Raw genomic sequence first — 15,028 nt, forward strand, 5'->3', positions numbered from 1 at the left:
AAATAAATAAAAGCTATAAAATAAAATACACTATAATTTAAATATGTATGTATAGTATACTAACAAAAAAAAAGAAATAAAAGAAAAATGCAGCAACAATGTTCATTTTAATGAAAACAAAAGCGAAATATGTAAAGCAAATATAGAAATAATAATTTTCTTAATAGTATGCTATGATGGCTGCCTGGTGAGTGGCGAATCGTTGGCATGACAAGGGGTAAATTTTTCTCAAAGCTGCATTCACGCCGCTGCGCAATGAATTCTGAATAAAATCCATGGAAGTCTAGGATTGAAAGGCTTTTAGGTTACCGTTGTTTTTTTTTCGAAATTATTAAATGTCATGTTATCCACTGTAAGTGTGGAGCAAATCTCCATCTACCATCTACGTGTTTAGTCTTTAGACTCAGTCGTTTCTGCGTATTGGAATGACTGGAAGTTTTACCTAATCAATGACTATATTTGCCAGAAAAATCTCGTTTCGAACTGCAATGCGGTTAGGCGCAACATATACAAGAAATTGATCATCTGATTAGTGGCCAAGATTGCTCGCGCCTACAGACTTTGGTGCCTCCAACTGTGCCGGTGTTAGCAAGCATGGCATGGTATGTATGGTAAGTTGAAAAGCCCTCCAACTTAGCTAAACTTACTTCGCTTCAACTCACTTCATCTTAACTCAACGCAACTCCGCTCAACTTACCCTTACCCTCTTTATTTTAGTGGTTGAATTTCAACTGCTGGGCGAACACTAGTATTTTTAAATTTGCAAAAATTTTTGTTTACTTAAGCATTTAACAAGTAAACACTTCATGTATTTTTTCTTCCCATGCAGATGTTTTGGTGTTTATATGTATAACAAATAACCAGCCTCATTGCGTGGGTCGTAAATTAGACAAAATTGCACGAATTGACATAATTGGTTTATCTCTTGTCGTGTCGACTTAAAGCCTAGTAAAGGCATTAAAGAAAACTTGAAAATTTTAAAATAATTTTTAGAGGTCACTACCAGGATTTGCAATCTGCAATTTGCAATCTGATAAATTTTACATATTATTGAAATTATTCATATAAGTTCATAGTCACCGCAAATATTCAACAATATTAAGCTCCAAAGACACCCATTTGTTTAAGTCTTTTCGGACCCAGTGCAGCATTTTTCAAATTTGATTCGTAAGTTCTAAATAACGCTGGTTTACAAATAATTAGCTTGGAAACTACGAAAAACCTCATTTATAGGGGAGAGTTAATATAGACTTTCTGAGCTCAAACGTGTTTTTTTTTTAATTTTTTCTATGGTAACAAAATACCTAAGTTTATCAATTTAGAAGTAATAAATCGAAAAGGTTTATTTTAAACTAAAATTATTTAATGGCAAATTTTATTCATAACCGAGACTTTGTCGGCGACATAAAGATTTTAAAAATCGGATGTCAAATAAGAAAGTTATAGCAAAAAACGCGATTTAGCGGTTTTTAGCGGATGCCTAAAAAAAAATTTTATACCCAAAATTTTTTCTCGACAATGCGATTCAGCGGCTTTTAGCGGTGCCAAAAAAAAAAAAAATTGCATTCAAAATTTTTTCCCGACATAAGTATTCAAATAAAACTGACACACGCTAAACCCTTTATCCTGGTACGCCTTAATATACATACATAAATTTCTATAGATGGTATAATATTCTTCAAATATTGTTTTTGTAACTTTATAGTTTTGCTTATACATACAAAGTCTTTATACATATGTATGTATGTATGTGCCTACGTATCTCTGACGTCTGAGTAAATATCACGTGTCATTGGTTGAATTGAATGAGTGAATGAACAATTGAATGAATGAATGGAAGATAGGGCGTATGAGTTAGTGAACGACTTGGCACAAGGTAGTTAATTTACTTAGAATTTGCTTATATTTAGTTTCGTTTATTTGTATTATTAATAAGTAATTGAAAGTCTCCTAAAGCATGAAAGCATTATTTGCTGTATGTAAACAAGTAATTTTTATGTAAAAAAAAAAACTAAATCAACTTCAATTCTCATATAAAAATTTATGATGGAATAAGTAATCAGTCATTCATTGAGATGCCATACAATTTAGAGTGAATAAAAAACATGTTACCAAAGTACGAGCTTAGTTACATAAGTTGAAGAAAAAAAATATTTGACTGTGACACACTATTTAAAAAATCCAATGCTCAATATTCGTTTCATTTTTTTTTTTAATAAATAACTAAATTTGAACAACGTGACTATTTTTCGCATGTACGCGAGCTTTTCCCTTTTAAAATAAGACATTATTCAATAAATTTTATAAAATATTAAAGGAGATATCGTCTGGTAGCAGAAAAATGCCTTTTAGAAATAAGTATATACATAGATAAAAAAATAAAACAAGAATAAATAAATATATGTATTTCCAAAAAATAAATGAAATAAAAAAATATATATTTTTCATTCTTAAACAATAAAGTTTAGCAATTTAAAGGAAATAAAGTACAAAATAGTAAATTAAAATTCCTGAAAATTAAATAAAATTAAAAAAAAATATTCTTTTAAAACAATAAAATTTAGAAATTAGAATAAATTTAAATTGAGAAAGAAAGAAGTCCATAAACTTGTTGCTAAAATGAAATAAATAAAATTCAAATTAAAAAAGGGAAAATAATTCTGCTGCCCGAGGTCTCGTACTCGGATCTCTCGAATAGCACGCCTTTGCTTTGTTCACACGGCCATTGCTCAAAATAGCTTTTCTCCGCGAGTGGTGAATGAGAGTGCTTTTTGTCTAAGACTTTTGTGCTAGAATAACAAAAGTCTTTCGAACTATACTGCCATCTGTCTTTCATTTGTCTTACGAAAGACTTTTTACTATCTTAGCCAGAATTGCCCTGTTAGTCATTGCGGTCTTAGTTCATTCGCAAAACGAATTCAGATCCCCGATGAAATAAGACGGCTGCCTTAATTGATGCGGTCTTTATTTCATCCACCATCAACTGATGCCTGAGTTGTGGTCTATACTTCTGAATTAAAAATTTCGAGATTAGGCAACGTAGTCAGTCGCTTGTAAAATGATTATTTTTTCTACACAAATTCACTGAAACATGCGCCGGGTATAATTTAGTATTACGAAGTCTCTACGCTCTTTGGCAACAAACATCACTTTTTGCGCACGATTTTTAAAACAATCCCCGACAAATATCACTACTTAACTTCAAACATATTTAAACAATCGAAGAACAACAAAAAAATCAAAAACCGACCAAACTTTGTAGAAACAAAAAAAAAACAATAGCAGCGTGTGGAGCAAAGAAATGTAATGGCACTGACTGGCGCCATACGTAAGCGGAATTTCGGCTGTCAGACATCAAATTAAACACCCGATAAACAAGTACAATACAAAACAAAAACCTATAAAATTGACTAGCAAAACACTTACATAGCTGACGCGCCGCCCCAAATTTCCTGCGCGGGAGGGGTGGTTATTAACATTTCGTGTGTTCGCTTGCATTTTTAGTTTTTAACTATTTTAGGGATTTTGTTTTTTGTTTGGCCCATAAAACCGCCTGTAAACGGCAACTGCCAAGTGTGTTTTGTAGGTTGAAAAAGCAATAAATGCATACCCGTGGCGAAAAAAACTAAAAAAAAAATTAAAAAAAAACTTAAAAAATTGGTTTTTGTGTTGTTTTTACCTCAAACAATTTAATGAAATTTAATAAATCACACGCTCATACAAATCTGTGGGTGCAACCACCCACCTACTTACGTACATACATATGTACTCTCAGCATCAGAACTCATCGCCACACACACACACACACAGTGTGCACCTACCCAGCAAACACGGTTTCAAACGTTTGAGAAAAATGTATTTCTCAATTAGATATCAAATTTTTTTTTCTCAAATGATTCTCAAATTGAAAATGGCCTTTAAATTCTACATTTCAAATTCATGTGAGGTTGATTTGAAGAAAGATGTCAAGTATCAAACGATATAAAAATTCGCAGTTAAATCAAATATTGTAAGAATAAAATTAAGGTCAATTGAAAAAAAAAACAATGAATAGAAAAAAAATTGTCAAAGAGAAAGCACACAAATAGTGGATTTGATGTTTTCGTGGATTGAAGAAGCTGCAGCCCTTCAAGACGAATTTATTATAAATTACTTTATCTTAATTGTTTTTTTTTTGTTATGAACATACATATGTACATCGCGAAGAAAAAATAATTATGAAATATACATTTCCTATAATAAATTCTATTTCCACATTTGAAGTACAATTGATAAATAACCTTTGAAATTGATTGGAGAGTTAACCATATTCTCAAATGGAGATCAAAACTCCCCTTTTTATTGAGAAAGCTGCAATTTTCAAATCAATATCAAATCATTTTCAAACGTTTGACATTTGAGAAAGGCTTTGATTTCAAATCATTCTCAAATGTATATCAAACCTAATTGTTTACTGGGTACTCATCACACACGCTGCACGCTATAACAATTCGCAGAAATTTCCACACTCATTTACCTTCATTGGATACATACATATGTACATATGTATGTATGACTTTCAGCTGGGCGTATGATTGCATATTATAAAATTTTTTATTGCCACTAAATTGTTACTCATACGTCATGTGGTGCCTGGCGGTAGTCGCCTGGCCGCTAGATATTACATACATATGTACAAGCGAGCGAGCGCATAATTCCACTAATGCGGGCATTTATTTCACTAATGATGACGATATTTGCATACATTTCATTCTTTTAACTCTGCCTTTGCCGCCTATGCTACTTGTCACAACTATTGAATTTAATCATATTTTTCTTGTTCTCATTGCAGCTTTGCTAATTACTCAACTACTTTGTAAGTGCATACGTACATACGTACGTTCGTCGTCGTCATCCTGCCTGCCCATTATTAGCCTGCCTGCAATTACAAAATAAAAATAAAAACAGAAATACAAAAAAAAGGAGAAAAATCTGTTATAAATAGTAGTCAAATAACTACTCAGCCAACGACAAAAGCAACAACATCCGACTTAGAAGCGCTTCAATCAATTCAATTCAGCCATCAATTCATCTATTCATAGCCGTATTCTACTTGGACGAGTACACGTTTAAATAGTGTGCGTGCGCGCCTAGTGCTGGCTGTCTAACTCATTTGCCTACGCAAATACTTGTAGTAAGTAGCATTCGCGGCTACCCTTTCAACTCACTCGCTTTTTTGTGACCTTCATATCGCAAAAACTTTGGCATTTATTGCCATTAGCCAGCTTCTTTGTCCACAGTTCGTCGTTAAACGTGCAATGGCAACATGGATAACGAGCAGCCTCATCAGGAATTAGTAAAGTGTGTTTTGGTCGGTGATACTGCCGTGGGGAAGACACGTTTAATTTGCGCACGCGCATGCAATAAGCATGTTTCGCTGTCACAGCTGCTATCGACACATGTGCCTACAGTGTGGGCCATCGATCAGTATCGAATCTATAAGGATGTAAGTACATAAATTCATAGAAATTTAAAAAAAAAAATGTACCTTCTTATTTTAGTTTAAAAAAAGTAGACCGAAATATTAGCTATATATTATAAATATATTTTTTATTAAACTTTTAGAATCGCGATTGTAACATGTATGTATATAAGTAAAATAATTTCTTGATCAGGGGGAGATTCTGTAGCCAGTTAGCGACAATTTTCGGATCTCCATCGCACTTTTTGGACGCATAATATGAATATTTTTACGTGAAAAACTGCGATAACGATTCGAAAATTATTGCTAACTGGTTACAGAATCTTAAAAATTTTTATTGGAGGTGTATTTTAATATATCCTACCCAAATCTGTGAAAAATGCAGTTTCCAAAAAAGTGTTGGTTAGAGCCTTTGTAAATTAATTAATTTATTTAAATTACTACAATATAATAAAATATAACTTATTCAAAAATTTTTTTAAACTGGGAACAATTATAATGCCACTCGAACCCATACCTTGAATTCACTGGAATCCTCTAGAATAGGTTTTTGAAAGTGGGAACAGTTTTTATAGCCCATAAAAGGTTCAAAAAGTACATTTGTATATTTAAAATGTCTTCCAAATTACCAAATTATACGTGCACACATAACGCCTGCGAACAGTTCGCCAAACTGAGAATAGTTGATCGTTACTAAGCATTTGAGACAGTTCATGGACCTGGAAAAGTTTTTTTAGTCTAATTTCCTCTCACTGAATTTTTATAAAAATATGGTTCTTACTACAACAAAGAACATAAAAATAAATTCTCTTAACTTTATGCAAAATCTCAGGAAAATTCCATAAATTTGCATACTACTTTGCTACTTTCTAATCAGATTTTCTATGTATGCAGTTTTATAGCCCATTAAATTTTAGTATGACAAAGTGCAACTTTGAAGTTGCTAAAAAATCGCATTGTTTTTTGGCAATTAAATTAGAAAGTTGCACATTACTATGCTAATTTATTTAATTTTCCTGAGTTTTGCACAAATTATAATAAAAAAGTGTGCATACATAGCGAAAAATTCTCTGTATCAATACTTTTGCTCGTCAATGTATGCATTTAAGCTTTAAAATTTTATTATGAGAATTCAATAAAATCAGTCTATATATTACACATGAGCCCCATATTCCAATTTTTCTTAAGCCGCAGCCGCGGCGTTCTTCGCACTCTACTGTACGTTGACCGGAATCTTATACATATTTCCTAGTAAAGAGTACTAGGTCTGTTTTTCCCGTATTTATGCTAAAAGGTCTAACTAGATTTAAAAGTACTTGGGTCATGAGTGGGTTAAGTCTTGGATAGACACGCATAGGCTGTAAGTTTAGCATGACCTCCTTTCATTTTCTTGAGTATCTTGTTTTCCTGCGTGTCGCCAGGCTAATGGCGATAGTACGGCACTCCTTTGCATTTGGTATGCGAATCTATTAACCTCTCAGGAGCCTTCATAGGAAACGAACGGCTAATAGAGCTATAAACCTTTGGATGCAAGTGTCAGCTGCTGGCTGCTTTTGATAAGAGGCTACCCGTGCCGTCGTCCATGACATTGGTACAGGTATACATAGTTCAGCCGGATGCAGTTGACAAATAATTTGCTCAGTCATGCGCTGGTCTTATGGCCCGCTGTCTCCTCCATCTAGTATGTAAGCGAGCTTCTAGGAATGTCACCAGTAATTCATCGCCACTTTAAGTCCATTCGCCTGGGTCATACCACCCTTAGACAGTACCTTCCTCAGACGTAGCTCTCAATTACACTCAAAATTCCTAATTCTAAATGGTTCGAATATGGACGAATTCAATTGTATTGCTCTTTGCTTGACCAACGCTAGATAGGCAGGTGGAAAGAATAGTTGAATAATTTTCTTTAGGAATAGGGAATTATGAAGGAGAAATATAGTATTTCAAAGAAATCCTAGGCCTACCATTTACCTAAATAAATTGAAAGCCTCAAATTATAGCTTGCCCAATCACAGTAAATTTAATAAGTTATTGATTATGGACAACGTTTTAAACACCGTTTATGCTGCTATAGGTGCTTGAGCGCTCCTGGGAGGTAGTGGATGGTGTAAATGTCTCGTTACGACTCTGGGATACATTTGGTGATCATGACAAGGACCGAAGATTCGCTTATGGACGGTAAGTAGTTGACTAACATGAAAAGAGTATTTTTTTTTTAATTTTGGCACAATAAAAACTGTTCACACACTTCACTTCACTTTCCCACTACAGGTCAGATGTCGTACTGCTATGCTTCTCCATTGCCAGCCCAATATCGTTACGCAATTGTAAGGCTATGTGGTATCCGGAAATACGCCGTTTCTGTCCAGACGTACCCGTCATATTGGTAGGATGTAAAAATGATTTACGTTATATGTATCGCGACGAAACATATTTATCGTACTTTGGCGAGCGAAGCACCTTCGTGCGGTAAATTAATAAATATTTTATAGGAAATGTTATAACTAAACTATTTATTTACAATATCTTCGCAAACTTCTCGTTAACATATAACAGTGCTGCGCTGAAAAGTGACCTCGTCATGCCCGATGAGGCACGTGCCGTTGCCAAGGAGCTGGGCGTCGCCTATTACGAGACCAGCGTCTTCACCTACTTCGGTGTGAATGAAGTATTCGAAAATGCCATACGTTCGGCGTTGATTGCGCGCCGACAGCAACGTTTCTGGATGACAAATTTGAAAAAAGTACAAAAACCGTTGCTGCAGGCACCATTCCGACCGCCCAAACCGCCACCACCAGAAGTCACCGTTGTGGTGGGCAATTACAGACAAGACATGTATAACATGTTAATTTCACAAACACACACGGATCTCATACTGGTGGTGGGTACAAGTAAATTTCCGGTACATCGGTTTATGTTGGCGGCTGCGTCGAACGTCTTCTATAGGCTATTGAATACGGAATTAACGGATATGGGTGGTAGGAGCAGTAGTGAATCGAGTATGGTGAGTGTAAAAGAGTATTAAATTTTTATTTTTCTTTTTGCTATTTTTTAATTAGATTCATTTGTAAGAGAAGGAGTAGTTTGCGAAAACGGCAGCAGTTTTATTTTGGTGTGAAGAACAATTTTTATTTTTTTTTGCTTTACGCAACAACAGAAGCAGCTCGCAAATTAAATAGGCTTTATTTGGTGCGAAAAACATGTTAAATACAGTATATGTGAGACGTAAAGTTAAAAGCATAGGTCCCTTAGCATAGGTCGCTCAGAAAAAAAGATTTCGAGAAAAACGACTTTGAAGTTTACCAAGTTGATTTTGATGCTTCTGAACGTTTTAATCGATTGAAACTCGTTACTTGGGGGTTTTCGGGGTCGGTGATTACGAATCCGATGTTTGTTTTCCAAAATTCGCAATGGCGGATCCAATATGGCGGAAGAAATTTAAAATTTGTTCGGATTCATGTGAAACTCAAAAATGTCGTTGACACCGAAAACGAGGTCAGTGATTACGAATCCGATGTTCGAAAACCCCCGAGTAACGACTTTCAAGCGAATTTGTTTAATTTCAGAATAGTTGGTCAGATTTGATTTTTTTGTGTGAAAGTACCTAACTTTGAAGTGAAATTGTGAAAAAACTAATGCAGCTAGAAAGCTTCGGTTTATTGCATTGGAAAGAGTGGCCCGTTTACTATAAGAGTCGATGAAAAAGTGAAAACCGATTTTTTCTGACCCTAGGTCCCTTTTAACTTTACGTGTCACGTATGGTATTGCTGAGTGAGGATGAAAGCAGTTCGAAAAATTAGGAATAGTTTACTCAGCGTTTGTACTAACATTGTGGTGTTCTGTTAGGGTGCGAACAGTTTATCCTATGTGCTTAAGCATTTTTTATGGAATAATAGTTAATAAATACGTTGGTGTTTTGGAAGGAGCAGTTTGTAGACTGGGAACAGTTCCAAGACTAGGGACAGTTAAATCGAAGTACTCGGATTTCTGTTATTTGATGTTTATACACACTTAATGAAAATAATAACAAATTTATTCCTACAGGTGAGTTCTACCTTCGGCGAAGCTACCACAGCGGATTTCAATGATGATACTGAGTGCTTGATAAGGCATGAATCGCGAACACAGAGGTAAGAGTATTGCGGTAGCCAAATAATTGAGTTCTGAGAATGTACTAAAAGCCAGGGACGTGGACTGGTTTTGATCCGAACCGGTTTTGAGCCGACTTAATCGCTATTTTCGACTAATTAACGACCGGAACGGAAATTTTGCACAAATGTTTGATCCAAACCGAAAACCAAACCTTTTTTTATAAAGTTCATTCGCCCAATTTTTAATAGACAACTTTGTCCCCACTTCTTTAGTTTTTGCTCTTGTTAAATATGAAGATATTCGATTATTCAATCTAAACTCAAATTTTTTGATCAAAAACGATCTTTTTATTGCTTACAGCGAATGACATAGACAATTCTGTATGCACATGTCTTTGTGTATATGTTATTGGAATCTTACTAAATAAAATTAACACAAATCTACATGACGTTTTTTTTTCGATCCCCGAATCAAAGACAAAACATCTCTTTTTACGAGCCAATTCAAAGGCGCGAAATCGAGTGGAACTGTTGAAGTGAATTGAACAGATTTTTATCCAGTTAACGTTCCTATTAAAACCTTCTTATCTCTTTTCGCCACAGAATGTGGGAACAGCTGAAGCGTCGCTCAAGCTATCAGGCCTTACCGCTAATCGAAACCAAAAGGCCCAGTGATCTCTATAAGGACCTGCATCATCCCATTTTCCAAAATATACGCTTAATACAGATGGAAAATACGCGTGGCATTAATGTAACACAAACAATTGTCACATTAACCAAGCTGATAACACCGCCAGCGCTGCAACAGTGTCTGCAATTCATCTATACCGGCACAATTGAAAGGGAATTTCACAATTTGCAGGTGTGTGTACATATGTATATGGCGAGCATGAATGAATAATTGTTGTTGTTTTTGTTGTTGTTGTTGTTGAACTTAATTATTTTCCATTTATGCTTTGCAGGAAATTAAACAAGCTGCTGATTTCTTAGAACTGCCTCAATTGACTTTATTACTTTCCAAGCCACAAACACTTTTAGCCAGTCTAAACGATGAACCCAATCAACATTTATGCTTTGTATGTATACATATGTATTTGAAGCGCTTTTATGTCGATAAAATATCAAACTGTTCTCTTTTTATTAATGTAATTAGAGCATTAAAGAGAATATGGAGAAACATTGCATTGGCGATGGTTGCTTCAGCGATGTCACTTTCGAGTTGGACGATGGTCAAATGAAGGCCCATCGTGCCATTTTAGTTGCACGCTGTGATGTTATGCGCGCCATGTTGGCTGGCGACTTTCGTGAGGCGCACTCAAGTGTGGTGAGTATGGGTGCATGTAAAAAAAAAAAAAAACAAAAAACACATCAAAAGAAGTTGAAGGTAAAAAAATATTAATTATCCTTTTTCCAGATCGTCTTTCCCGGTGTCACCATTTATACATTTCATAAGTTGCTCTGCTATTTGTACACAGATGAAATACCTCCAATTTCCGCAGATAAATGCTTAAACCTTCTAGAATTGGCTAATCGTTTATGTTTGCCACGACTATTGAATCTGGTGGAATGTCGTGTAATTGAAGACTTAACAATGATTTCGCAGAATGAAACAAATGAAACGGTCGATCATTGTCTAAAGCTGCTGGAGCCAGTGAAGGTGAGAAGAAAAACTAAGATTGAGTTAGGATTTGATTTTGAATTACTCAGTAGACCAGCTACATATTAATGGCCTCATTAAAGAAATGTGGCAACGTTGCTACATTTTAATCTGTAGTAGGCAACGGCTACAACTTCATTACAAATATTTGCACAGCGCGAAAATTTGTCCACAAAGACTAAAATTAAACGAGCAGTTTTTGCGTAGAAAAACAGCAGAATAAAGCGGCGAATAGTTCTTCGTTTAAAATATCTGACCAAACGATATGTTTTAGAGATTCCGCCTCCTGAAATACATAGCTGTATACATGTATGTATAATTAGTTTCTTACAAGATATAAGTTTGGTAATTTGTTGAAGAGTAGGTAATTCTTTTTTTTTTTTGGGATTCAATAACGTACATTTTTTTTCAAATCCTTTTTTGATATCAAAACGAAAGCCTACTTCTAATAATCACGATTTCACTGTAGATGATTTAAAACTGTAAAAAGTAGAAGATGATATTGAAAGTCAACATCTTAACTTACTAAATTCTTAAAATTGTAATTTTGTAATTCTAAATAAATTGTAATTTTGTAGTTGTCTTTTAGGATACAGTTGGGTATTCTTTTTGTAAGAAACCCATATTTTGTAGAAATCTTTTATTTGCATAAATTTAAATAAGAACATGATATTTGTATAGAAAAAACAAATAAAGGGAATAGATAGCTATTAAAAATTATATCATTCTTGAGCTCAAAGACCTCAAATTTAGTCACAAAATTCGCCCAAAAACTATATTTTTGCCCACTATTTATTTGGGATCAAAGCACTGTGCGTCCAAAGATGAAGCTCAATAAAGCCCATTGAAAGGGTAATTAGATGGTTAAATGTTCTACAAAAAAAAAATCGAGTATAAAATTTTCCAAGAGCCCATTGAGGGTGGAAAAATCCAGTGGTTAAGGCTAAACCCACACCGAAGACGACAAAATGTTTTTTTTTTTGACGACCGACAAGAAAACATTTTTTCTATCCCATTTTTGTCGTGTTACGACCAAGCTGTGATTGACAACTCAGCGCGTCTTTGTAAACAAACGATTCTAAATTCATACACTTCAATTTGACTTGAAAGGATGGTTCTTATGAGAGCAATGTCAAATTCAATCACACTTTTTTAAATACATTTTGGTTACGACTCATTTGGTATGGATTGAATAATAAGAAGTTGGTTATATACTCTTGCTCTATACGCCACCACCAAACGTTTTGTCGTCTTCGGTGTGGATTCAGCCTAAAAGTGACTACGCTACATAGCTTTATCGAAATTTTTCTTATTGACATTTTCTAACTCTGCACTCTCCTCCCTTCCCGTTTTTAGCTACACAACGCTCACCAATTGGCCGAATGGTGTATGTCATATCTGTGTGTCAATTACAATATTATTTGTAAATTCTCGCTCAAAGGCCTCAAAGCACTGCATCAGGATAATCAAGAATACCTGCGTGAACATCGTTGGCCACCAGTGTGGTATTTAAAGGATTATGATTACTATCAACGCTGCATAAATGAAATGAATAAAGAGCTAAAGAATTCACGGCGCGATTCGCGTAGTGATGATGAAGGTTGCCTCTGCTTTACTGGGGGTAAGTGTTCAAGCAATGTTTCAGACAACAACAATTTTACTTGACTGAGCAATTAACAAACGACGACAACGTCGACGACGACAACAACAACTGGAAATTGACTTTTGGCAAACAACTAAAGTGAAATGCTGTGTCAGTAAAAAGTGTGCAGAATTTAACAAAAAACAACAACAAATAACAAGTACTTTCTAAGCAAAAATACAACCGACTTCAATGCTCATGTAAAAACAAATTTCTTCATGACACAAGGATCGGGACTAAACCAAATTATTATGGGACCATCCTTGAGGTACCATCTTTCCGTAAAAAACAATAATAATCGAAAACGGTTCAAGTGGTCCAAAGTTATCCAGTGACATACATAAAAAAATATAAAAACATTTCGACGAATTGATAACCTTCCTCCTTCTTTTTTTGAAGTCGGTTAAAAAGTATTAAATTTTTTAAATATATATACATATGCACATATGTGTTTTTAGCAGTGATTTACGTCTGTATATATGTATGTATAACAGGCTTTCAACAAGCACGCACAATAGTTTTAATTATCGAAAAAATATATGAAATTATATTTTTTATTATCTACATATATAATTTCATACTGCATTTGCAGGTTATATCTACAGTTTTTTATTTTTCTACTTGCATACTCGTGTAGCTTGGGTTTGTATTTGCCATATGCCACATACATACCTACTTACATAGTTCAGTCATCAAAAAAGGGCCTCCAATAACACACAGAAAAAAAAATGTACAAAACAGAAATCTCAGCTGTAAATGAAAGCACATTTTCCAATCAACTCGAAACTGCTCTGCCTACAAATGTACATCCTTACATACATAGATGCCTTGTGAACCTACTTTGTTACTCACTACATTTCCTATTTATTATACCATATTTTTTGTATACATTTTAAATTCGTTGCCTGATGTTTTTTTTTTATTATCAAAGAGACTCCATCCCTATAGGGATCAATATGATCATATTGAAACTTTAAAAATAATTCACACCCTTCCTTGAAAACCAAAACAAGTTTTATATGTCAATTTAACGTTCAACCACATTTTTTTTATAGTATAGACAGACGGCAACATTGGTCCAGATTAACGGCGCAATTAATCTGATTAGAATTGTATTCTGACAGACGGCAGTATTGCGGACTAAGTAAGTGAGCTGCGAGGACAGAAAATACATAAAACATAGAATAAAAAATAAAAATGATTTTTAAAAATTACTCGGAGGCTCTCGTCCGCACCTTCCTGATACATTATTAGCCTGCCAGCCAACCAGCTCAAGATCAACAGATCCAAAACAGTAAACCAAGAATTGTAGTCCAAAAGTGAAAACAGGGTGCATCGTCGTTAATATAAGGTCTTACTTTCGAAAAGCCTAGCTTTTCCACCTACAGGCCCTCATAGCCCTGTCGATTTTTTCCCCGAGTTAGTGGGCGCAAAATGTTCTCCTCGCGTCTAGCGGTGTCAGGGTTTCACTGAGTGATACAGGCACTTTCAGTGTTCAAAAACAGAAAAAGAGAAAATGTGACTCCTCATCGCACACAACGGTATTGCATAAAGAGTGGCTAGGCACTAGACCGTACCACTTTACAAGCAAACAAAAAAGTTCAGTGTTGAGTCTAAAGTATTTTTGCAAGGCAATTTAAAAAATATATATATATTGCCGAACCCAGGGTTCGCCTTTTTACCTTTACCGGTGGCAATATATTTTTTTTTAAATAGTTCTACTGAAATAATCAAAATACTTCCTGAGCAAAAATTTAATTGTTTTGGAGAGCTTTAATTTATTGACTGTAAATGCCGAAGATATGACTAAAAATATCAAAAATATCACCCCTACGTTCGGCTAAAAAAAAGCTCTTTTTCCAAATTTTATTCAATAAAAAAATGAGGTCAAATTTAAAAAAAAAAAACATTTTATTTTTGAATATTTAATTGAAAATATCCTGGCCTGGGCTTTTTTCAGCCAACCCACTCGCGAAATATTTCCTAACACGTTAAATTTCATACAAAATAGATTTCATCAATTAATGAAGGTCGTGCCTTATTCAGATTTTCTACCATTAGCCTCTTCTGCTTTCTTTTTTATTTTAATAGTTTATTGCATTTTACTTTTTTTATGTTATTGCATTTTTCTTATATTTTAGTTCTACTTTTATGAGCTTTGCTAGTTTTTTCTACTT

At 34.4% G+C, this 15,028-nt stretch overlaps 1 protein-coding gene across 1 annotated transcript in view; it reads left to right on the top strand.

Annotated features, from left to right (window-relative positions):
- Positions 1 to 15,028, top strand: part of LOC118739487 (rho-related BTB domain-containing protein 1-like) — a gene marked incomplete in the record, with an annotated part of 56,194 nt that overhangs the window by 39,738 nt on the left and 1,428 nt on the right. The window contains 10 exon segments of the mRNA XM_036470842.1: positions 4,832 to 5,485; positions 7,536 to 7,639; positions 7,733 to 7,930; positions 8,018 to 8,465; positions 9,506 to 9,591; positions 10,156 to 10,414; positions 10,515 to 10,628; positions 10,706 to 10,876; positions 10,967 to 11,209; positions 12,566 to 12,830. Of these exon segments, the coding sequence (XP_036326735.1) occupies positions 5,306 to 5,485; positions 7,536 to 7,639; positions 7,733 to 7,930; positions 8,018 to 8,465; positions 9,506 to 9,591; positions 10,156 to 10,414; positions 10,515 to 10,628; positions 10,706 to 10,876; positions 10,967 to 11,209; positions 12,566 to 12,830 (2,068 nt within the window).

This window comes from Rhagoletis pomonella, unplaced genomic scaffold, assembly GCF_013731165.1.
Source record: "Rhagoletis pomonella isolate Grant_MI unplaced genomic scaffold, Rhpom_1.0 Rhpom_scaffold_00005, whole genome shotgun sequence".
Classification (NCBI taxonomy): Eukaryota; Metazoa; Arthropoda; class Insecta; order Diptera; family Tephritidae; genus Rhagoletis; species Rhagoletis pomonella.